At 38.1% G+C, this 25,933-nt stretch overlaps 1 protein-coding gene across 11 annotated transcripts in view; it reads left to right on the plus strand.

Moving 5' to 3' along the window:
* Nucleotides 1-802: 802 nt before the first annotated feature.
* Nucleotides 803-25,933, plus strand: part of MAP3K7CL (MAP3K7 C-terminal like) — a 30,735-nt gene continuing 5,604 nt past the window's right edge. Inside the window, exons 1-7 of one of the 11 annotated variants that reach the window (XR_004747631.1) lie at nucleotides 803-1,374; nucleotides 3,477-3,699; nucleotides 3,842-3,902; nucleotides 4,157-4,265; nucleotides 13,190-13,251; nucleotides 13,537-14,601; nucleotides 14,967-15,039. Coding sequence is in view for 10 of the 11 variants with exons in the window: in XM_035315568.1 (XP_035171459.1) it covers nucleotides 3,689-3,699; nucleotides 3,842-3,902; nucleotides 4,157-4,265; nucleotides 13,190-13,251; nucleotides 13,537-13,797 (504 nt within the window). In the remaining variant the exon portion in view is untranslated. Of the gene's footprint in view, nucleotides 1,375-3,476; nucleotides 3,700-3,841; nucleotides 3,903-4,156; nucleotides 4,266-12,550; nucleotides 12,628-13,189; nucleotides 13,252-13,536; nucleotides 15,040-16,336; nucleotides 16,480-22,370; nucleotides 22,393-22,732; nucleotides 22,849-25,933 lie in introns of those variants that run through there. The other 10 variants (XM_035315566.1, XM_035315568.1, XM_035315570.1 and 7 more) reach the window with 10 other exon arrangements.

Raw genomic sequence — 25,933 nt, forward strand, 5'->3', positions numbered from 1 at the left:
AAGGTCTTCTGAGGCAACAAGGGCAATTGCCAGGTTCCTGAGATTTGCACTGATCAGACCAATCCTGGGCTGGGGCCAGAAGGTGAGGAAGGGTGAGAGGGTGAGGATGAAAATTTGACTTCAGACAACCTTTACTTGTCAATCTGTCCTGCAACCTCTGTCTATCTCTGCTGAGCCAACAGAAGAATCTAGCAGTGTCCCTGTACAGGAGATTTGGGCTAGATAAAACTTTTCCATCCAGAATTTAAAAACAAATAGATCTTCAAAACATATTTTGATATATATATATATATAAAAAGAAAAGATGAACCCCTTTTTCAATCACAGAACAATAAATATAAAGATACTGTCTAATCATTTTGAAATTGTTTTCCATTTTTCTCCATTTGTTTCTGTGATAGCAGTCAATCAAAAAAGAAAGTCTCGTATGCAGGACTTGTGCCAGATACAGCTACAGAAAATAAATGTTCAAGCTGAAGAAGTTCTCTTTTGTGGTAGGTCAAGATTTCTCTATTAATTACTTGCCTGTGGTTTCAAGGCTGAGAAATGCTGTCAGAAATCACACCAGGAAACCTAGTTAGCTAGGAAATCTCTGAGTTCAGTGAAGTCTCTGAATTAGTCAGCTTCAGTTATCACCATCCTCATCAGTTCATCTATAAATACATCTGCTTTCACAGCGTATGCATTCTGAAATTTGCCCGTTGCCTCTCTATCGCCTGTTACGAGACGAGCCTCGCTTTACCAAAGCCAGCATGAACCGAGCCTAAAACACCAAGCCCATCCCTTGCTGTTCGCTCTGATAGTTGCTGCTATCATTTGATAGTTCGCTTGTAGCCGGTCCAAGTTGGCAATGTCACCCCAAGCTGATTGGAGCCACAGACATTTTTGCTGACTGGAGTCATGCTATCTTTGCCAGTTTGCTGGAATAGACACAGACACTGATTGGGTCATGCTGAAAACATTCCTGTCCTATGAAGCAAGTCTGTTTGTATTTTAGGTTTGCCAGGACTAATGAATTAAAAATCTTGGGCTCGCCACAGTTTGCTGCTTAATAATGCCTGTGACAGAAGGATTTTTTCCACCCTGAAGCATGACAGCATCATAATCCCTCGCCTCTGGAAAGGAGAGGAAGGAAAACGGAATTGTGGAGAAAAGCGGAAAAGGGTGATCTTTTGGGACGGCAAAGCCTATGGGAAGTGCAGGTAGCAGCATGTTGCCCTGACAGCTGTCTCAGCTTCTCAGACCTTGTCAGTTTGTTGCTATGCAGCAGGTGCAGCCTTTTCTTTTATTGAAGCTTTACTCCATAAAGGCAACGACAAGCCAAGGCAGTGGCTGGCCCTGGATTATACAAGTGCAGACACTCCACTAAGTGAGGTAAGGCAACAGGTGTGAAAACTGAACTAAATTGATAGAGCTGTAACAACACTTAGATTATCTGAGTTCTGCTACAGGCTTTTTATGAAGCAGCAGCAGCCAGTGCTATAGGCAATTGCCACGATCTAGAGGGCTGCTCATTAAATCTCATTAAATTCCAGGTTGCCCACTCACACTCATCTCTGTCTGCAGAGATCCTGTTCATCATGTGTGGAGGAGGCAGGTGGGATGGGGGGCAGTCAGGCTGTGTGTTTCCTGCATCGCCTTGTTTGCACACAGAATGCTTCCACCCCTCTCTTTCTTGTCTGATTGCTTTTTGTGATGAAGAGCTTGAGGATTCTGCACACAGTTGAGTGAAGGTATAAATGTAATATAAGAAACCAGGTAGCATGGTAATGGCTGTGGATAAAGATGAATATATATTTTTTTTCTTTTTTGTGTATGTGTGTGAATTAGAATAAAATGCAAATACTAGTTTTGCCCTCACATAGCAGGTGGTTAAGAGAGGTAATTTAAAGATATTGAAGACCACAGAGTATGTGACTGGGATAGGACAACAGATTTATTCCTGCCAATGTGCTATGGCAAATTTAAATCCTCTAGCAGAATACTTTATTTTCATTTCTTAGGCTTTGATATGAATTGTGACATATACTGTTATGTGGAAAACCACTTGTGATAGCAGGTGTCAGGAGAACTGATGCAGAATGGTGAACAGCCTTGTTTCAAGGATGTTCTTATCATTTAAAATCTTTTTTATTATTATTATTATTTTTTCCCTTTACCTTGTTTGGGAGATAAGGAAAGGAAATATGATCAAATAATTTTGGATTAGTAGTTCTGTTGATTTTTAAAAATAGTGAGATGTCTCAGATATTTCTCATAAAGTGAGCATCTGGGGGAAAATAAGAGATCAATAATGCCAAGAAGGTAAAAGTTATTTAGTCAGATATTTCAGTCGACTCCAGAGATCTTTCCCTGAGACCTAAAACATACACTGGAGCAGTTATTTGACCTTTATCTCTCTATGCCCAGAAGATATCAGTTCAATTTTTTGTGTGTCTTGAAGATTAGTACAGAATAGGGAATAATTCCTGATGTCTTTCATGTATCAGTAGAAAGAGAAATTCACAGCTCCAAATCAGATTTATTTAAAGCAATGATTTTAGAATATTTGTTACTTTTAGACAAGATTAAGAATTTTAAATAAAAATTTATTTGATCAGAGTGAATGAATGGTTGATAGCATTGCTACAGAGTACCTGTGTCACTCTGTTAGCTAAATATTAAGGCAGACAAAGCAAATAAAAAGAAATGCTGAAATTAATGGGCCAAATGCAAATAGGATACTCTTACCCTGATTGCAAGGCAGTGATGCCATGGAAGAATTTGATTCACTTGTGCATCACCAAGGAAGATTGTAATCCTGTAATATTGTTCTGTTCTATTGACTTTCTGAGACTGCCAAATAATTAAGTGTAAATTGGAATGGGTTGTTGGGATTTCAGTGCATTACAATCGCTACTTCACTGAAAAACTGCACAATTACTGGCTTAGGAAATTGGCTTGTGTCTTCACTTGCTAAATGCCATGTTATCTGGTGATATGTGGTACAACTTTTAGTAATTTGTTTGTATTTTTCTGAAGAATTTGGTTTCTAATTGACTGAGGAGTTTTTATGGTGATTTAAACGCTACTCTCATATTTGTCCACATAGTTGGTATGAGTACAATGCACTCTGGATAGCATAGTCTTCAGTCCTAAAATAATTTCTTTATGGGCAGATCTTTGGCGTGCGTGAAGTCCCACTGACTTCATGTTCTCCCCACATGGAGCTAATCAGAAAATTAATATCTGTGAATTTTAGCAGCTTTGTGCTAGGTATACAAGGAGATTAAGTTTACGTTCAGCTATTTAATAGAGTTCAATCAAAGCTATTCATTCAAAAGGTTAAACACTACGAACTCTGCGTACAACTTTTGAGTGGTCTGAGATGTTTTAATGGTAGCATTACAGATCAGTAGTAAATAATTTTTTTGTTGCTGCTCAACAATTCTTCGGTGCCCTGCTTGAAATGAATTAGCAGTTTTCTTAATGGGCAGGGTCTCATCTCCTTAAAACCATTGTTTGGAGTTGGTGGTCTCAGAAGAAATACCAAGGACTGACACAGGTCCAGATCCGGGAGGCAACCCATGCAGAAAGACCCCTGCACCTGCAGAGAGTTCCACTGAGGAATCACCACCAAGGTTTGGCGAGCCACTAACTTTCTGACCATTGAGTGTGCAACTACCAGGCACCCTTTGACTGGGGGAGCATGGGTGGAAGGTAGGAGGATGGGTGGAAGGTAGGAGGATGGGTGCCTCCTTGTTGACACCATGTGGAGTGGTGTGCACGTTTCCAATCACATGGCAGGCTTGGGGTCATGTTACTCTCATCTCCCCACCCCTTCTTCCTTCTTCACCTTCAGAACCAGGCAGCATTGCCACGAGTCAAGGCTTGCTGAAGGGGCAATGGCGGGGAGCAAGCAGGTGAGGAGAGGGGACGCTTCCTTTGCCATCGTGCTTTCTAATCTACAAATAGCAAAAGAAAGGCAGGCTGTGCACTGAATTTCACTTAAATCCTTTTTAAATGGAAAAGTGAAATGGCGCTCCCTTGACTTTCATTCTAAACGTTGCTTAGCTAGAATGAGAAAGGCAGCTATGAATGCATGAAAAACAGTAAAACTCATTTGTTGAATGGTGTTACTTGCTCTGTAATAAATATATTGTTTATATTATTTCAGCTGGAACAAACAAGTAAAAGCATTGGCTCAAGTGCCCACATGATCACCACCGCCAGGGTACCTGCTGATAAGCCAGTACGAATTGCCTTCAGCCTGAATGAAACCCCAGGTACAGTTTAATTTACAGATCAAACCACATGGAAATAACTGCTTTTAAATTTTACTTGTTTTACTCATGTTTACAATACCAAATGAAGTCCAGTGTAATGGGTGTTTTTTTTTTTCTTTTTTTTTTTCCTGAGTAATCAGATATGATCAGTTTTTCTGTTTCCACTAACAATTTCATTAAATGACTTGACTGACATTTTAGATCTTAACTTTTTTTTCATGTGGTTTGTGGAATATACTAAAGATTTTAATTAGCTATCAAAATTGTTTGTATTTAAAGTATGCTTGATTTGGGGGGGAGTTTTCAAACAAGAAAAGAAAAAACACTTTTTGTACTGTGGATGAGGCTAGAACAGGAAGAGACTTTCCCTTCAGCAGGAAGGTTGGAAAGTGCCACATGTGCCCAGCTTGCTGAAAGGTTTCAGGAAACGGATGCCCCACATGTCATGCTTCATGAGAAAGTAGCAGAAATTTCATTGATGCTTATCCTGTCAGCAATTGCTGACTGAGCATTAATTTCCCCAAATGTGCCTTGTATGCACATGGCCCTTTTGGCCTTTGGAATAAATGAATATTATTACTTTGTACCTTAAATATTATTAAGATCTAGAGAGCTGTTGGCACACTGTAAAAATCAGAGTGTAATAAAGTAGATCAGAAGCTGTGAAGCATCTTTAAAAAAATTGGCTGAGTTGTTGATAGAGGTGAGTGCCTGGAGTAAGGATTGAGATGTTCTGATGGTGTGAAATATAAGGATCTCTGATAACGATAACTGAAACCCAGTGCTGATGATTGCTTTATTGGATGACATGTGTTGTAGGATAATGTGTGAGGTCTCTTCCTGAGCTTTGTGTGAATAGAGTCTTAGTTTGGATATCGTTTTCTCATTTAAAAATATTTTAGAATATACATAGCTAATAATAATAATAGCTTCTTATTGTATAATATTAATTTACAGCTACAAGCCTGAAATAGAATCTCATCCATTATGCAAGGAGACTTAAAAACAAACATTTAAGTATATTATTGCACGTAACTTGCAGGTCATAAAGATGAGTGATCCTGGAAGACTGGGAGAAGGAATATAAAGAAATATATGTGGCTGTCTTTGTGCCCTTTTTACATAAACTATAATAAGCTGGTAATTGCTTTTTTATTATAAAAAGTAATAATGAATCATTCTCACCTCTGAAGATATAATAGCATGGTACATTTCTTACAGCAATTATGGCAAAGCTAGGTCTTGGAAAGAGATGTAAAAGAAAGGGAACCGCTCTTGTGAATTGTGGAAGAAGAATGTTTATGTGAGACAGTGAAAACAAGTCAGGGAAAGCTGAGACCATGGGAAAATCAAAGAGGGTAGAGTGGTTTGTGACAAGAGACGGCAGTAGGAAATAACAAGGTTGTGAATAGCTTGGAAGAAGAAGGACATGAAAGGCAGGAAGCCTAGCTTCCTTAACATTGCATCATATTTTATTTTTTACTTTTCTATCATGCTAATAATTTCAGCTTCTCTTAACATTTATAAAAAGAATCTTAGTTGCAGAAAGGTAATCTTTTTCTGTTACATTTTGTTAAACTTTTCCGTAGTTCCAGAATTTCTGTGAATACTGATAAAACTGAAATGAAACTGGTAAAGTGAGTGCCATATTTTCCTCTGCACTAGTAAGAGATCAAAATTGGCATCCTGTTTTACCACATCACATGAATTCCACTCTTGCTCTTAGTGGTAAGCCTGAACATATAAATGTTATTATATTTGCTATATTTTAGAAGAAGGCAAAGCAAATAAACTTTTATCAGGTTTGCAGATTTCCAGCAAACCATAGTTGAATCAAGGTAGTATAAATAAGTATATAACATACGCTTTTTCTGCAGGTCATATTAAAAAAAAAATAACAGATACCTCTTTTCCCTCCTTGACAAGCAAATTTGCTTTTAATTCAAACAGGAGTTACTTGCTTTATGTGTGACAGTAAAGCATCAGGTGAGGTTTTTGTACTGCTAGGGTATATCTGAGAAGTCCTTCACCAGGGCTAAGTGGTGAGGGAATCTGCGTGACTTAAAGTTTTCCTTGAATTTTATCTCATTTGAAAGGCACAGTGATAGGTTTCACTAAGTAATGCTGCATTATCCTTCCGGGGGCTGTACAACTGCTTACTCGGAGGAACTTGCAGCATAACTAGATATAAAAAGGGGAAATGGAATGTTTCTTCTGGGTGGTGATTATCTCACTGGCTAGGATTGTAACCAAGTGCTGGGTGTGAGAAGCAGTGAAAGGAGAAACTGCTCTTAACTCCTGAGAAGAGATTACTTTGTGTTAACTGACCTACAAGAGGGGAGCTGGCTTATCCTGAGTATACAAGAAATAACTTAATTGTGTTATATTATTTGTCAGTCAACACATGATGACTGAAATCCCAGCCAGCTTTGTGCAGCGCGCTTAATGTGAAAGTAGGCTAACCAGTTCCTTAAAAGTCTCAAGAATGGTGGCTGGCAGGGGTGCTATATAAGATGACAGTTTTATTGTGTATCTCTTATTCCTGTATATATAGATGTCTATTTTGGCTCTTTTACTCAAGTTCACTAAGCTGGCATCAAACATAGGTTTCCTGGGGTGTGTCTGCACACCATATTGCACCAGTTTGACTTAAGGTACTGTTTTAAATTGATGAATCTGAGACATGCTATATCAGCCTATCTTATATCACTTGGAAACTAAAGTGAATATGGCGTTCCAAAATTTTAAAAAAGTGTTCCCAAATAGAAAGTTCCTTGTAGTTTGTCAGCATCAATTTATTTAAGCCAGTGAAATTAAGCATGTCCTAATTTATATATTTAAATCTTATTTACTGAACATATTAAGATAGAATAATTATAACAGGAACTTTATTAGAGTACTGGATTTATTTTGTGTAATAGATCTAAGTTTTATAGGTAAACAACACTTTCTCTCCTAGAAAAACAAAACAAAACAAAACAAAAAAACTTGAATCTGGCTGAAAAGTTCTGCTTGTAACAAGTGGTGATCAGTGACTTGTTTTGAAATTATTAGTTACTTCTTTCCTTTGAAATTATTCTACCTCTGATAGCACCCTCAGGAAAAATCACTGATAACAACGGCAAAACACACATCTTTTAATGAAACAAACAGACAGCGGAACAATGTAGTATTTCTGCAAGCATAGTAAATGACTTACTTTACTTTTCTTTATGCTTTTGTTTTCCTAGTATCCATAAAGAATTTTTGTTTTATATAGTTGATCATGCAGGACTGTTTTGCCACGGTTGTTTTTCAATAGCAAGCTTCAAATCCCTACTCCATACTCATTTTAACTGTGATGGCAACAGAGGCTTTCCAGCTGAAAAAGTATTGATTGAAAACTAATGGAGTTTGCTAAAATATATGGCAAAAAATTATAAGGCTAGTTTCCTAACTCTGCACCCAACCTTCAAATAAGTCACTTGGTCTTTGGAAATGACAAGAATCATCACTCACTTACCTCACCCCACTTGCTGCTTCTTATCTAAAGACATGCTGTTAGCTTCTGAAGGGGAAGCATGCTGTCACTTTGCCTGTCTGTCCAGAGGCTGGCATAATGGACCCATCTTTGAGGTCTTCGGGGCATTTCTGTGTTATAAATAAGATATTTTTACAGCAGGACAACATGAGAACATCACAGTGCATTCACTTTTTGGTTAAGTGTCGTGCATGTCTTTGCAACACCACATGTTTAATAAATCCTGAGTGCCAGACCTTATTAGGATAGGAAGTACGTACTGTTGTATTTTGGGGAAGTTAGACAGGAACTTAAGTGAGGTACCCTAAAAAGGGATAACGGCTGTACATTCCTCATAGGACACTTTAGGCTTAGGTGAAGGTATACTGAGTAGGAGGGTTTTGCTCTTACCTCCTGTGTTATGGGCTGCTTCTATTTTGGGAAGGTCTACAACTCTTATTATTGAGTGAGCCTTCATAGCCTATTCCTGGGTCAGGCAGTGACCATTCCCCACTATTTTACAAGTGAGGTAACCGAGGGGTTGCGTAAGGTCGTTTCAGGCAGGGCTGTGAATAGAACCCAGGGAGTTTCATGCAGCAGTGCCAAGTCCCAGTCACTTAGCCACACAGCCTTCCAGGATCAACTCGATCGGTCCACGCTCATCTGTCAGTAACCAGCGCTGTAGCTGCTGGACCTCTCTGCCCTCCAAGGGCCAAGGCTGGGCCCCCATACACAGCTTCCCAGTGGTGTCCTGTGGTCACTTGCAGTGCTTGCAGTAGAGTTTGAGCAGCTTTCCTGTGCAAGGGCTGATCCACTTACAGGATAACAGCCTACTTATGTTACCAATTTAATTCTTTAATTTAGGAGGAAGAGATCTGAATACACTTGCCCACGCATGTAGAAGAGAAAAATAGTATCTGATTGTATAATTAAAGACTGGATCATAACTCAGTTACTCAAGGAAGCAGAGTTGTGATTGGCATTTCCTAATTTTTGAGTGCTTGATTTAGCTACCTTAATGTGCTTTTAACACATATAAATTTTTATGTTCTATTTCTATCTTTGCAAAGACTCTGGAGAAACTGTAATTTGTGAGTTTATATTGCAAATAAATCAGATGTTGTTCTTAAAGTATGTATTCATCAACTCTTGCCTGTAGCCCACAGTTCAGCTAAATGGAGCAGAAGTATAGGGAAAGACTGGAGTGTTACCCTCCACTGTACCAGACATTTTGCCAGTCAGACAACAAAGTGTCAGGGATTTTGTTTGTTTGTCTGCATCGTGGAGGTCTGTGGTATTGGAATCTCTGTCAGTCCAGAACATGATTAAGTGAAGATTTCCAGAAAGCGTGATACATCCGTAAATGTGCAGTATTAGTATGTATCAGGGGACAGAATGCATCTGGAGATCACTAATAAGTAATAAGTCTTTTTTTTTTTTTTTTTTTTTTTTTTTTGTGAAGACAGTCCATCTCATTATAGTTCAGCTTTCTAAATCAGATTGCTTGAGTGAACCTCTGTATCACACGTTATAAGCCCATCATCACATTTGGCTTAATAGGTGCTATCAGCAGAGAGAAAAGAGCTCAGCTGGACAGCAAAGGTTGAGTGGCTTAGCCTTGCTGTGCCCACATACCACTGCCCACCCCGCCATTTCAGCAGGAAGGTGTGTTGGCTGGGCAGCATAGGGACCTTGTTCTTTCGTTATGTTAGCTTTCTTACAGGAATGGTCAGAGAGCTGGCTTTGAAACAGAAGGATGCTTTGTCTCAGCCCAACGGAATGGAAAGCAAAAGGAAGAAGTAAATTCCCCGGAGATTTTGTCTCTCATGCTCTGCATTATGAAGAGAGTTTTCAGCAACAAGCACAGAATGTATGAACCTGATGAACCAAACATGAAAGTCAAACTATTCCATATGTATGAACAGAGTCTTTGGTTATAAAAAGGTCAACTGTATGTGCAGAGAGTTCATCTTGTAATTGGAGTACAGGTCTTTACCTTTAGTACACTTTTAAATATAGGCCTTCAAAATTAGTTTCAGGATCCGTGGGCAATCAGGAAGTGCTACTCATTTAGAAATCATGCATCAGGTATTTTCACTTAGACTGTGATGTCTCATCTGACTCCTTCACATCACAGGTTAGTGCTGTCGAGTTTACTGAGATGGCTGTAAAATTCTCATGCACATTTTTCGTTCTTTCTTGGATTTTTTTGACCAGAATCTTGACTCATTTTCAGATACAGCAAATTGCTGTCCATGATCTTTTTTTTTTTTTTTTTCCACAAAATATATTCTCAACAACCGGCTTTCATTATAAATCCATTTTCTTTATGAGCAACCAGGAAGGGAGGAGTGAAATAATGACTGCAGGGGCGAGATGTCTGGTGAAGAATCAGCCTAATTATTTTCAGGCTGTTGTGGCACAAAAAAGCCGCTAACTCTATTAGAAGGAGTATCCTTGATCATATCAATGGTACCTTATAACTAGGCATTCATTAAATACTGATAAAAACTAAGGAAAGGAGAAAGAGCTATTTCGGAATTGTCTAGTAAAGGAGATATAGAATAGAAAAGAACAAATACGTGTAGATAAGGAGGTAGTTATGAGTGTGTTTTGATCTTCAGAATATTTCCTTTGACACTTGGGACATTTTCACTGTTTTTGATTTTCAGAGTCATAAGTGTTTAAAGCTAGAAGCCAATGTGATTTAGCCTGATCCCCTGTGTAACATTAGGGGCACTAGTGATTCTTTTGCAATAAAATACGAGAGTTTCTTTCCTCTTGATTTTCTGCAAGCATCCTCCTAAGAGTCTTTGGACTTAAATAATTGCTGTCATTAGCTTTTCCCTTCTGTGAAATCTAAATGTGTTTAATTTTTACCAAGTGATTTTTGTTGTTATTTTTGTGGTTGTTACTTTGACAACAGTGCAGTACAGACCATCCTGAAGCAGTAATTTATTTCAATGAAAGCTCTGGGGAAGGTTTTTGTTGTTGTTTTTGTGGAAAACAAGCTTGCAGCTAGCTGCGGAGGTTTCCGTTAGTTCTTTGTGGGGTGAATACTTAAGCTGAAAATTTCAAAGGAGCCCAAGAGAATTAGGAACTCAGAAAAATTTCAAGCTACTGAAGACCCCAGCTTATCTGATGTGCTGAACATCATCGTGAGGATGATTTAAACAAGTCTTAAACTAGCATAACTAAAAAAAAACCTAGCAGCTGTTCAATAGATGCTAGGGCAGGCCCATTATAAAATGTACTATGGTATGCCATAATGGTTAGGATACCAATATGTTCTATTTTTAGTACCATTGACTCAGTCACTTGAGTTCAGAAAATAAGCAGGGAACATCTGCTTATTGAAAGGATTTCCTCTGTAGTAATTTCTCTCTGTATTCCATCCTTTTAAAAGTATTTCCAACTTTTTTTTCTGGTTCTTTTCTGAGGATAATCCATTTTTTCTCTAATATTCTGCAACTATTTTTCTTATTAATATCTGATTCAGTGAAAAAGTAGTTTTTGGCTGTTGTTTCTTTAAACGCTTCTGGGGTTGCTTTTGCTTTGATTTTCCTTAAGTTAAAATTTTGTCTAAGTTCCCTCCTTTATGCTACTGTACAAATGGTTGTAGTGCTGGAATTGTCAAAACAAATAGCAGCTTAACTGCTGTCCACTACTCTGGTCCAATATCTCTGTCAGAATATTTAACAACTATTCAGCCAAATATTTGTAGAGCAGCTGTACCCCTAGTCTGACTGAGTCCTATTCCGTCCTTCCTTTTGGCCTTGCTCAATGATTCATCTTTCTTCTTTTAGAATATTAGTCTATTTTTAAATATTGTACAAGAAAGCAACTGCAAATTAAAGGTAAACACTTGCATGTCAATGAGATAGGACTCTACAATTAAAGCAATTTAAATATTTTCCAGAATAGGCATGTATGGGACATGGTGTACAAAATGAAGTTGTGTGGTAGAGTATGACATCATGTGCAAGACCCCTGCCCCATAAAAATATGCCTCCTTACTTTGTTTTCTGCAGAAGTTCAAAAACTTTTGCTTTTGCCTTCTGTATTATTGTATTTTTCCCCCTCTGGGCATGCCTTCCTAGTGGTGTCCAGCTCTGGCTCTGCTAGTTAAAGTGAAGTTCTGACCGTCTGATAGCCAGTATGTTTGTTCTTTGTAGGATAAAGTGGGTTAGTTTACTTGTTTGCCCTAACCTACTTTGCTGTATGGCAGGATAAAGAGAACACAAATGCTTGTCAAATAATTTAAATCCTAGCCTGTACACTTTAAGAGCGTACCGAATCCTGCTTTGACACGTGGTTCTTTTAATCCTGTTTGGGTTTTGTTGTAGTGTACAGGTCAGCCGGCATAGAGCAGTTTGTGAGATCTGACCTATGGTAGCAATTTTCTCCTGTGAGGGCCATCCTTGTTTAATTTTGACACATTACAAATAACTCTGTAAGCTAGCTAATAGTAACCTTCTCTTCACCTCCCGTAACCTGTAGTAAGATACATAAACAGTCATCACAATCCAATGCAAAACTGATAGTGTGAAAGTCACTGAGAAAGAAATATTGCAGTGGCGAGCTGTGACGCTACCGAGTATGATTCATATTTCTGATCTCAGTCCAGCTACTAGTGGGCAGGTGTCCACACCACAACACTGACGCAACTGGCACACTCTGTCCCACCTTTGCTGGAAGCCTGTACTAAAAATAAAGAAATAAATGAAAACACAGTTTGGCTCGTTGTCATGAATGAACTAACTCTAGTACAGAAGGAGTGTTATCTACAGGTTAGAGTAAAGGCATTTCCTTGCAGTATGGAGAAGTTTGTGGTGCTTTGATGCTCTAATCATGTCTGTGTAGGTAATGGTCTTCCAGTTACAGGGTTGCTAGTCTGGTTTGCATGTTCTTGTGGCTGCCTTTGGATAGTGGGAGGAAAGGTTTCTATTATTGTTGGTTTAGCCTTGGTAAGTCATTGTACTGTGATGTCTAAGATATCTTTCCCTTTCATTCCAGTCATGAACTCTTTTATGGTAAGGATGCTGTCTGTGGAGGGGTCTTTATTTTGCATTGTAATGGATATCTGAGGGAGAAAGATTGCTTGAATTTATTGTTTTTATTAAATCAGTACATGTACTACTTCTGTAACTGCTTTTGTTTTGTTTCTTAATCACTGCAATAATAATAATAATAATAATAAAGGATTTCTGCTTTCACAGCACCTAAACATTTTATTTCCCACCCATTTTTATTTTCAATGAGTCTGTTAAGATATTTCAAGTGTAGAAAGATAAGCCTATATGGAAGTGTTTGCCTAATCCTGATATTATTGTGAGTATATGCGATTTAGAACTACATTGAACAGATCATTTGAAATGCCCTTTTGAGGTAGATACTGGCTTTTAATGTAATGTGTACCTTTTAGATGATGATGCAGCTGAAAACTCCTTCCCTTTGGCATTTCCAGAACTAGATCAGCAGCTGCAGGTAATTTATTTATTATTATTTTTTGACTGCAGTTCTACTTCATGTTGACTAGATTTGTTTTGTTAAAAGGCTTTGGATGTTACACTAAGATGAAAGTTTTCAGTGGTGCTTCTCTAACCTATTAACATTTAATGAGGCTGTGTATATTTCCATAGCAGAAAACATTGTCTTTTTAAGATCTGCAGAAAAAAAGTGATTTGACATTTTTAATCCAATTGCAGGGAAATGACTATTTGAATAATCTCATATATTTTATTTTTTTTACAATCCCTGTGCAAAACACAGCATGTACTACTCCACTGCAATGAAGGGAGTTCTTGTGGTTTTGATGGGAGCAGGAATGAGCCAGGTATTACATTCTTATGCCTACAGGCTGTGCTAAGGTTGGTATGGTCAGCTCTCTCTGAAGCATCCCAAGGGAATGCCAAGGTATGCAGTGCCATCCTATCTCTAATCTCGGGTAACAAAAGCCAGTCATCAAGACCAACTTCTCAGAATTACTCTGGTTCATGCTGCGCAGCCAGCAACCTTCGCGTGCTGCCCTAGCAGATGCCTGCAGACAGTACCAGAGAACAGAGGTGAACCCTTTTGTGACCACTCTGACTTGTGATGGCAGCATAGCACAGCAGAGCCCTGATACACTGGGCGATCCAGCAGCAAGTTGACGGCAAGTCCATGGTTGTCCAGGCACAGAGCCAGTTCTGTATCCAGGGATTATTTCCCTTTCCTCTGTGGCGGTTCTGGAGTGTTTGTTGGCCTTTGTAAGCTACTTCAGATCATCTGTTTCCCAGGAGCATTTAGACTTCCTCTGATATTTCAATATGAAGGCAGTTGTTTCCTGAGTGTAAACTGAGAAAGGCATTAGCGGGCCGTGGTGTCCAATGATGTCATCCTTCCTGTCTCCATCAGCGAGTGGGACAGCTCTGGAGGGCTGCTGACTTAATGGACTTCACTTTCTCTCCTGCTGTTCTCATCAAAAGGATGGCTGAGGAAGGAATGGAGGATGGCAGAGACTCCTCTTGCTCTGTCCCTGTAATCCTGAGAATAGAGACAGGTTCCCTAGGCATAGCTAGGAAGGATTAAAGGAATGAATAGCAATTTAAGATCAGGGCTGAAAAGAGCAGGGCAATATGCTGGCCTCTTTATTCCACTGCTCTTCGGGTGCAGCAGAGAGGACTGATGTTTTCTTCCCTCAGAAGGATTCAATTTGAGAAAAGCAATATTGTGTTGCGGCCGAAGCACCGAAGTGAATGAACGTCAGTAACCTGCATTCTTTTACCAACTCTGTCAGTGACACACTGTGTGATCTGGGAGAAGTTGCCTCATCCCTCTGTTGATCTGTGAAATGAGGTTAATAATTTTTACCTTCCTTTTTAAAGAGCATTGAGATCAGTGAGTAAAGACTGCTCTAAAAGAGCAAAGTATGATTGTCATTACTGTCGGTGCATAAAAACAAGATTGCTAGTGTTAGATGTAGGTACTTTACAGGCCAAGTGATGATTTGTTGTTAAGACTTATGACCCATTTCTGGAACGTATAATGTGCTCTAAGCTTGTAATTTTGTGATAGATTGAAATTGCTCCTCTGGAAGCATTCAAATCTGTTGGATAAATAATAGCCCCTCAGTAAAAGTTTTCTAAGTAAGGACTAGAGCAGTTACACAAAGTACACCCTCTTGGCCTGTTAAGTACCTAACATTTACTTTTTTTTTCTAGAGAACCTTCCTTTACTCTCATCATCGCAGGATGACAACAAATTCAAATAAACAATCAAAGGCTTTGATTCAGATAATGCTCTTTTTATTATCCTTCCAAAATTTCTTGGTAATACTGAGGTATTTCAAAGGATAACTTATGTGGATTATCTTACTCAAGCACTTGAAAGTATAAAGTCAGTGTTGCTGCTTCATCCTTTAGCTTTTCAAGCTCACATGCATACTTATATTTAGATGTCTTTATGCTCAGCTAGGGAAAGTTAAGTCAACATGGGGCTCTCAGCTGGTGTAGAGGTAGCAGTGCATTCAGCTGTAACAATGAATACTTGAATTTCCTTGCTTTCATCAATCTGGATCACGGCTTAAAGTTATGAACATTTAATGTAATTATATTGTGTTTAAACTGCTTTAAAGCTTTGAACTAATTGTACTGTAATAAAGTTACAATTTACCTAGTTACAATTTCTTATTAATTACAGTTTTAAATTACTGTAATCCAAATTACTAAGGGTGTGTCAGCCCTGTATAGTAGGTGGTTGCAATTAATGTAACCATACTGGCTTTGAGAGAGGTAGCTCCCATATTTCAGAAGCAAACTACAGCAACATGGACTTCACCAGGACCTGCAGAAGTATTGAATGGTGGTGTCCCTTGTCACTCCATCCAAGCTTCTCTGTATCCCAGAGTTAGCTAGTATAAAGCAGCATGAGGTGTCATGTAAGCAAACCCTTTAATCAACTGTGGCATAGCAGCCTGAAATACTTGAATTTGTAAGAATGCTGGTACATATTTTCATAATAAAAACATCACATCAACAGCCAGCTACAAGATTTTCATCACCATGACATAAATACAGTCAAAAGCATCAGTGTTTTATTTAAAGAAATGAACTATAAATGCAAGGTAGGTGTCTAAAGAGTCTCTTAAAAGAAACCACATCAGGTAACAACTAACTTTCTACATTTGAAAACGGGCAATATTTTGAAACCTGTAAAAGAAGAGCCTAAGTTAGCAGATCTTCAGGCTGGATTTTGAAAGCAGTTTGAAAGATATGTAAGTTCCCTAAGCCACTTGGAAAATCAGTGCCTTAGTATTTTATGCATGCAGGCAGCAGACCACAGCCTGAGTACCAAGCAATTTGCACCTCTGTTTTGGGCTTCAAGCCCTTGTCCTTCTATGTTAGGCCCTGGCAGACAACTTGGCTGTTTGAGCAGAATTACCTTGTGTTCCCAGTTTTCCTCCCACAATCCTACCATACCTCCTCTCCGGGCACTGGTGTCCGATGGCACGGCAAAGTTCAATGCAGCCGCCCCCTGGCAGGGTAATAAAGCCTGCTGTCCAAGCACCGGTGCCAGCTTTGCAAGGTAGAGGAAGGATTGGCTGGAGAAAAGGTATTTCTAGGAGGTTAACTGCAAATACTTAATGCTCTATAAGCACTCTTAATAGAGGACAAACCTAGTTGAAAGTCAGAGCTGCTATCTGAAGAATAACAGTGATCTCCCTAGTGTTCCTAGGTACATTCTGACCAAAAATGTTGTCTTGTCCAAATACCTTTTTGAGTGTTACATTTTCCACGAATAGGAAAAAGTTCCAAGGAGTAATTTATAAGAAAATAATATCAATTCTCTAACATGAAAGTTTTGTTCTTGTTTTTTAAGCCTTAAAAAAAAAAAGTATTACATATGTATTGTATAGACACCTACCTTTCATTTATAGTTTGTTTCTTTAAATAAAATACTGATGCTTTTAAATGTATTTATAGCATGGTCAGCCAGACACAAAAACCCTATAAATGAAAACAGAGGAGTTTAGCCTACATACAGAACAAGTCTGGTTTCTTTTGGAGCTTTATTATTTATATATAAAATAAATAAATAAAAAGAGGTTGCTGAGATGCTTAACTGAAACAAAGCTTGTATTAATAAGTTCTTAATTTTTGTTTCTTTTGTTTGCAGTATTGGAATTTATTATATTTCTACTGAAGAGCAACACTTTGCCTATTTGGGCTTCAGTGTCATGTTCCCCCCCACGCTTGTGCAAGTGATGTAGTGGTAGTGAAGAGAGGGTAGGCTCCTACGTTTGTCAGTATGGCACTGGGAAACGTTAACCTTTGCCATGTGTCAAAGTTGGACCGGGCCTTGGAAGGTGCTTCCTCGATTAGCTGCATAGTGGTGGTGGCATCTGACAGGCATTCTGCTAGTAGTTATTGTCTATATTTAGATACATACATCAGCATCTAAGACATTGTTGTTTAAGTCACTGAATATAGATGAAAGGTGCCTAGTGTTAAGTACCCCCATCTAAGCCCTGCATGCTGTCTGTCCTGCTCCAGCATTTCCTGTGATTTGCTCAGTTCATCTCCCTCTTCTTCCAGCTAGGAGTTTGGAATAGGGAATAGGGAAGAACACACGTCACATACAGGTACAGAGGGCACTCTGTAATTCTTTATCCTCTCTTTTCATGAAATCATGAGCTTGAGAGAGGCATTTATATCATATTTTGTATTATGAATCTCCTGAAATCAGTGGAGCTGGATGACTGTAAAATTGATGCAGTGACTCCAACCATTTATAATAGCTTAAGTCAAGGGGAAGTTTTTCATGCTTGTTTTTCATGCTTTACTGGGAAACATCTATACAAAAGAAACAATGAAAATATTATGAAAGGGGCAGTTTGTATGTGACAGGCATTTAGCAGAAGCATCATTTACTCTGCAACTTGAATAGTGCAACTATTGCTTCTGCTGACTGACAAGACCATTGGTTGACACATACAAATTATTTTAGAAAGTTAAAAAATATCCAGCATTTTTAAAAAGTATGCTCAGTAGTAAATGTATTAAATTTCAGGAGACTTCCTAGAGTACCTTGGTACTCTATAATTAGATTTGACTGCCTATGAACTTGCTAAGTCTCCCGTAATGCTGCTGTGATAACTACGATCTTAGATTATGTAAGACAGATATCGACAAAGTCGAGCATCATACTGAGGTGGGAAAAGAATGGAAAATCTCTCCTGCAAGGAGAGCAAAACTCTGTTGCCTCCATCCAGCAATGTGCAGCTATCATTTTTGCTTCGTATAATGCAGTTCCTTCCATCATGGAAGAGTACACAGGCCATGTAATGAGCATGGACTACATGGAAAACATTGTCAGTGGAGCTTCTGTTTTTCTGTTTTTCCAGAAAGTTTTAGCAGGGTTTGGTTTACCAAATCTACAAAAAGTGAGAAACCAGTCTAAACCTGGGCTAGAGATTGCCTTCTAGATGAGTCCACATGCTCAGACAGCAAAAATGCAGGACACATTTTTTTTCTTTAAACTTTGACCTTTTCAGAAGCAGGTTTTGAATTTTTTTCAAAGTGCCTAGAACGAAAAAGTAAACGCAAACAATAAATAAATAAATAAATAAATAAACTCTTTAAAAGTTTTTGGACACTGGGGTGACACGATTGACTACACAAGAGTTACTGTTGGTTGTGAACTTCTGTGGATGTGGAATGCTGATACTCATATGGCACGGCAAAATACGCTTTGTCAAGTGAGTAAAGCAAGAAGAAAAACAGCAACAGTAAAATAGAAACTGAAAATTGTCATTTTGTGTCCCCCAGCAAAGACTGTAATTAGAACAGCTCCTCCAGCCTGTCCTAAACAAGCAGAAAGCTCAGGCTCTTTCTACATCTTGACGAACTGCCTTTGCATACCATCTTTCAACATCTCCATATCTGGATTTGAAATTAAAATCTAAATAGACAGTGCAGATATCCTGTACAGGTGTACATATGTATGTGCAGTAACAGAATAGCCTATAACAGGATCTCTTAATGTCTACTTGCTGGGGTCTGTAGAAAGCTTGTCAAGGTCACAGTGAGTTATTTCACAAAATACTAGGAAAATACTAGGACTTTGCTGAAAATTAGGGATAGCCGGATAGACACTAGGATCACTGAAAGCTGTGGCTTTTGTATTAGCCTTGTGAACAGAATCAGAGATGCTGTGTGCACATTTTTTTGACAGCCGAGCAAAATGAGGGTGGATGACACTGAAGCCTGAAATAAGCAGGATTAAAAGTAGCAACTGCTACCATTAAATATAACTTTCTTTGGCAAGGTCTTTTTTTTTGCTTATATAGCAGGTATGCTTTTATATATATTAATCACAGATGGACAAGATACTTCATGAAGTAACCAGCTCAGGCTGTACAAAGGAGAAACTATAGTATGGCTTTGGATTCTGAATGAAAAAAAAAAAAACAAACACGTACTGTAATTTGATCTTTATTAAGGCCTATCATGATTTGTCACCTATGGAAACTAGTGAACTCTTACCAAAAAAGAGCACACAGACTTCATGGATGAGCAGTGCTTTCTACTGGGAATTCTAGTGCCTCTCTGCCACAGGCGAGTTGCCAGAGGGCTGCTGTCAGGGTAGCGACTGAAATGGTTCATGTGGCCTCACACAGGTGTCCAAAAAAAGGCCTGCCAGGTGGACCGGGCAGCAAAGGAAGACTGCTGGGATAAAATAAGAAAAGGAAGCTTAATTTGGGAGGGATTAGAGGAACACAGCTTGGCTGCATGAGGGCCCTCTACCTCTGCGCATCCCAGGGGTAAAGCAGGCAAGAAAGACAACCAACATTTGAATGAAAGCTAGTGCTGGCACAATAAAAATTATGTAAATTCCCACAAAACTGAACTGGAAAGGACATAAATAAATAAATAAATAAATAAATAAATAAATAAATAAATAAATCTAATCCTTTGTGAGGCTCTGGGCCAGTCTTCTACCTGGGGCAGGGGACTTCAATATTTCTAAGAACATGACAAGCCTGTGGATTACAGAATTTACTCCTGATATCAGGGATCTGGATTCACTGATTTTGTAGGCTCCTCTCAGTACTGTTTAGATGAGTATGGGCTAGTCCAGTAACTGCTACTGTGCTGTTATTGTTTTCTGTGGCAATGTGTCAACACTGTAAATATCTGCTAATTCAGAGTTACTGAAGTGTTAGCTTTGCCTCTTTCAGCACTTGTTTTTCAGGAGTTTGCCCTGCCATCTTCTGAAAATGCTTCTCTTGATGGGAATAGATGCATTATTAATTCTCTGTAATCTTGTTTTTGTGAAAAAGTAGGCTCTTAGACATGACTAAAATAATTTCCCTATGCTTATGAGTTAGCTAATATTTTCTGGTGGGGAGCAAAAATCTGGCTAGACTGTTAGAACTACCCATGTCTTTTGTGATTATAGTAGAGCTGTTCGTTAAATAATGAATGCGTAAGTCTATGTTTCATGTACTACTGGCCAGAAATTACTCATAGAAACTGTTGGCACCATCACCAAAACCATTCTTAGAAATGTCAGTTTTACAAAGTGCAAACCAAAATATCCAGTTGTACAAAAACATAATCAAATGTACATTTTTACAGTAATGTTTACATTCTAGCTTAACTTTTATGCATTAAATAGGTAGCTTTTCACAATTAAAAAGGTTCTTGATTTAGTGCTTAATAGCATCTGTCAAGATTGAAGGAGAATAGTATGAGCAGAATACTAATATCTGATTGTATATTTTGTTGTCAGCTTATTTTGAGTGATAAAATATCAATGCAAGAAAAAATGACGCTGAAGAGAAAACAATGGTAGGAAGGGGTTTGAAAGTCAGCAACTGGTTCTAAGTGGGAATTAGATACTAAGTCTCAGCATGACTAGATAATTTTTAGCTCTCTAAATATATCTTTTGAGTGGGAAGCTGGAATATAGAAACTGAATGCTGCTTTAATTTTTAAACTGGTTTCAACCAGCTAGATTTGCAGAAACTAAGTTGGAAGCAAAAGCAAGTTTTTTTTATAGAAATATCAGTGTTTGGGGACTTTCCCCCTGGGAACTGTTTAAAATTGTTTTATTATGATGCATTTGTTGTTTGCTGATCTCTGGTAGATACCAGAGATGCTACTTTGGCTCACCCTTGCATTCTTGGATTAGAGCACTAAGACTTCTATATTCTGTCTTGTTAAATTTGTGCTTATTATTTAGGTGACTGTATGAATGGTGCTGTTGCTCATCCACATCGAAATGCAATTAAAAGCCCAGATTAATCAAGTAATGGACTGCACTTTCCCTGGGGTCCCAAATTCTCTGAGCTCAGAGCTATGCCATGGAACAATTCTGCTACAGCATTTTTTACATTTTTAACATGGAAAATGAGTATCCGTTTTAAAATTTCGATGAGGAACTGCATACCATCTACAAATACTTGCAGAGGTCCATACATTAGTCACATCTATGGACTAGTGTACATCTGACGCCAACTTACCCTGCCTCTAGGATAAAAACATTTTAAATCTTTGTCTGTGAATATGCTTGATAAAATCTAAATTTCCAGTGTAGCTAAAACGAAAGATTAGAAGATCATAAATAGGAAATGTCTGAAGACTTGTGCTTTTATTTCTCTAACAATGCACTTGAAGGAATATTATGCTACAAATAAGAGTCAAAGTAGGAAAACAAGAAATAAAAATCTACTTACATTGTGAAAAGCAATTGTATTTCTTTAACTGGACAGTAAAGGAACTATTTTAAGTGCTTCCTTTTGCTTCAAACAGGTGGCTCAAGCATGCTATTTGGAGTTCATTTACAGTCAATTGATTCATGGCTAATAACTTAAAAATACTACACTTCCTGTAAGTGTTATGGCCAAAATGCGACAGTCAAGCCTGAGGCCCAAATTAAGTTGTGTTCTTTTTAAGGAAGAAAAAGCACTGACATTTAACCACACTGTATTTTCAAGATTTTAGTTGAAATTCATATGAGGAGACCCAGGATAGACTGGTTTTATTGGCCATACTTATTAACTCCAGTGTGCAGTGGAAAAAAAATATATATATATATATAATAATGTGGGTATTCAGGTTAGGAGGCCTTTACTATCACTGTGTGTTTTTAATCTGATCTTTTTTATTTTTCTTTTTAAATGCTGTTACCTTCTACTCTCAATCTCACATGTACCTCGCATGGAAATTCAAAACACAGGAAATAGTGATGCGGAGAAACTGGATGCTATCTTGAGCAGACTACTTAGAGACTGAGGCATTGCTGGATTACAAAACACTGAAATCTTGGCTTTGCCAGAGTGAGCTGTGAAACTCCTATTGAGTTCAGCAGAATTAGCCCTGGTGTCTCAATTCATGGTCCTGTCCGTTTTAGTGATAAGCTGGAGGAAGCCTTGCGTCTGTGAATAAGAGTGTTTAGTCAATAGCTTTCCATATATTTTCTTCTAAAGTTGCAGAACTGGAGAATACAAGCTAGTTCACACTCAAATTACCCTTCTGTTCAGTGCTGTAGTTTCTGCAGGGAAAACACGCTCACATATTTTGTGGGTATGAACAACGCATCAACTTCAGCATTCTGATATCTCTATAGCTGAAAAAGGGGGAGGTAAGGAGAAATCTTTCTTTGAACAGTCTTTAGTGATACTTTGTAAAAGTGTAAAGGAAAGTTCTGAAAATCCTAACAAGGTTTGAAAGCTTATGCATGATTTTATGCAGAAAAGTGTTTTGTTTTGTTATTTTATTTTGTTTTCCCATCTGTGAAAGGCCATCGCTAGGAGTATTTTCAACACTGCAGCTAGGGCCAAAAGCTTTTTCTCAAAGTACCCTCATAGGGATGAAAATAAGGATTGTATCTTTCAAAATATTTTGAAGTACGTGTTTATTTTGAATGTTTAATTGAAAAACAGTATACATATATATGTTTTTTTCTTCTTCTGTTCATAAAGCCTCTGCCTCCTTGTCATGACTCTACAGAATCTATGCAGGTGTACAAACAGCACTGCAAAATAGCAGAAGAGTACCATGAGGTGAAGAAAGAAATTGCTCTGCTGGAAGAAAGAAAGTGAGTAACACCCACAAAGTATTTACTGCTGTATATTCTCCTTGTAAAATCCTGTTCTAAGCATGTGGGTTTTAAATAATATTTTGTGACCTTATTCCCTCTGCCCAGCAGTCACTGTACAGCACAACAGTTAGGCCCTTGGTCCTTAGGATGGACTGAGAACACAAAGGACGCTGAGCTGTCATAGCTTTGGGCCCTCTGTTTTACAGACGTCTCTTAAAACCTTCACTGACAGTATTAGGGCACTTTATCACATAATGTTTTGGTTCATCTGGTACAAGTCCCCTTTAGAGTTTTAGGGATTTTTTTTCCAGTGTAACTTTATATGTTTTACTGAAAAGCATAATGAATCCTCAGTTTGGTGTAGGTAACTTGACAATATTGGTAAACTTTTTCTGTGCATCATCTCTATGCACATTCACATTTTAGGTGTTCACATCCAAAGAGCCTAAGCTGGAGGGAGGTGGTTTTTTATTATTATTTTTATTTTTTATTTTATTATTATTATTATTATTTTAATTTTTTTGTTCACACCCTATATTCACACCCTACTGGACTATTTCCACTAGAAACCCGACAAAGGAATTTTGAGAGAGGGAAGAAAGTGAGCAGTGAAAGCTTTTAGCAAAAAAACAACCCCAAGCAATAACAGTTACTGCTAACTTTCTTCTTCAAATGATTTTTTATTTTTATATTCACATTGAGGGTGACTTCAAGAAGTGTTGCATTACTCAAGAAGGATTACCTAAGTGTGGATCTCTGAGGCTTCTTGGAAAAATAAGGACAAACTATCATTCTTCCAAATGCTGCATGAAGTTTCTGTGATTGGTGTAGCATATGGTGAAAGAAGGAATATAGCTCGTAACTATGTATGGAAGAGAAACAATCTATGGAAGAGAAACACTCAAACACTATTTGAATGCATTTCTATATATCTATACAATCTGTGGTACTAGCCGAATTAGAAATATTTTGCTCCTTGGGAACAGCAGGTACATGCACAAAATTGTTCACCTGAATTCAAAAACTATCCTAATCAACCTCTGAGACCAGAAGTCAGCCTCTTAGCAGTGGTCATTCAGGATGAATTAAGGGGCTTCAAGCTGGCATTTTCCTTCATTCCACCAGTGGATGTCAACAGTGGAACAATGTGAGGCAGTTTCCACTATTTCTACCTTTGCTAAACCTGTTTTGTGGTCAGAAGACTTCATGCTCCAGTAAATATGTTAATACAACAGCAGCTGAATAAGGCAACAAATAGAATTCTATTATTGTCCTTTGTTACGTGCCTCCTGGTTACATATTTGTGGCTTAGATGTTCATGTGCTGTGTAGCTGTGAAGAGCCTAGACATGAAAGGTGCTGCACTGGCACCTTTCATGACCTCCCAGATCCTTTAATCAGAATAAGTAGTCCTACAAGCAGTAGAATTGAAGATGCTTAATTTCCTACAAATTGGTGCATTGTGGTTATTTGATTTTGAGGCTTAAAAAGCTGCAGCTGCCAACTGAAGTATTTTTCTCTCGGGTGAACTATTTATGAAGTCCCTCCCTTCAGGTCTTCAGGTAGATTCTCTATTTTGTAGTGTTTTGGAGGATAGCTCATCATAGTGCCTTCCCCCTTTGGGGTGTCTGTCTCTTCTGTAGCAGTAGGGGGTGGGGGGGGTGGGGGAGTGGGGTGTTTGTTTGTTTTAAACCTTCCAGAAACTGGGACTCAACAGTAACACTTTGAAAGTTAAAGGAAGTTTATGGAATAGCATATGCTGAATTAAAGAGGTGAAGAGTGGATCATGACATCTGGGGTGACACGCATATTGACTATTCCTCTCTTAAGAATGAAAGATGATTTGTCTTTCCTAAAAGAAGTCTGATGTAGTGCACAACTTTTAGACTCAAAAGCAGTTGTAGTGCACAACTTTTAGACTCAAAAGCAGTTATAATCCAACTGAAAATGTGGAGTTGTCTGCAGCTTTCTGAAATCTGAGCAGATTAGGAACTGTAACAGGTGTCTTGATCTTCTACATATGAATTTAAATGTATGGAAATGCAGATTCACAACTGTCTAATACATCTGCTATCTGCTACTATTGTCTATTTATTTTAAATATTAATTTGATAAAATGGACAGAAGTAGAGTTTTATGCTTTTAATGTGAACAGGTAATTTGTGCAGTGTTCTTCAGCTTACATTTTTAACAAAGACAACAAGAAGTGCTCTAGGATGATGGCCCTGCCAGTGTTTTGAACTTCTTTACCATAAGTGAACTCACCCGTGAAGTTCAAATGTCAAGTCCCACCTGGCAGTGTCTGCATCTGTGGTGCCTAATAGTAGTACACTGGGCACACAGAATGCTGAAGATGATGAGTATCAGGAACAAAGCAGCAAATGGACTAAAAATTGACTACAAATGGAGAAAAATTCAGTAGCTAGGGGAAAGAAATTATTTTAAGTTAACCTGAAATAAATACCTATAGAAGTATTGGACATGTTACATGTTTAGTAAAACAAATGAGAAAAAAAAGGGAAAAAAAAAAAAAAAGAACAGTACTCATTTTGCTTCAAACAACTTTTTTCCAACCTGCAAAGTTCAATTTAACCTAATATGAAATAATACACATAGGTGTATTTCTAAAGGAGGTGTCTTTAAGAACTAGAAAGGTGAATAACACCATTTTAAACTAGTCAAAAAATATTTAATCTTTTTATACTTTTCAAAGGTTTTCAGTTCTTAGTTTAACTTGTCTCACACTGGTATAAGAATTATGTATGGCTGGAGTATGGAAAATGAGTGGTGTGAAATGACAGAGGTTGCTTTTCTTCAGAGGAAGAACAGAGCTTATTTGCCCCTTTCTGTTGTGTGCAATGCAGCTTGCAAGAGAGTGCAAGGTTGAGTGGGAGGGAAGATGACAACTCTTTTACATGGAAATGGGAAATGTAAAAGAGAAGGGGAGATTGTGTGTTCATAAAAGGGAAACTCATGGGGCAAAGCAAATGAAAATGAAAAAAAAATAGGAAAAAGACAAATAAAAGGAAGAAAGAAATTGAAGGAATTTAAGAGAACATTGGGTAGATTTTTTTTTTTTTTTT

The sequence above is a fragment of the Oxyura jamaicensis genome, chromosome 1 (genome assembly GCF_011077185.1).
Source record: "Oxyura jamaicensis isolate SHBP4307 breed ruddy duck chromosome 1, BPBGC_Ojam_1.0, whole genome shotgun sequence".
In the NCBI taxonomy this organism is placed as follows: domain Eukaryota; kingdom Metazoa; phylum Chordata; class Aves; order Anseriformes; family Anatidae; genus Oxyura; species Oxyura jamaicensis.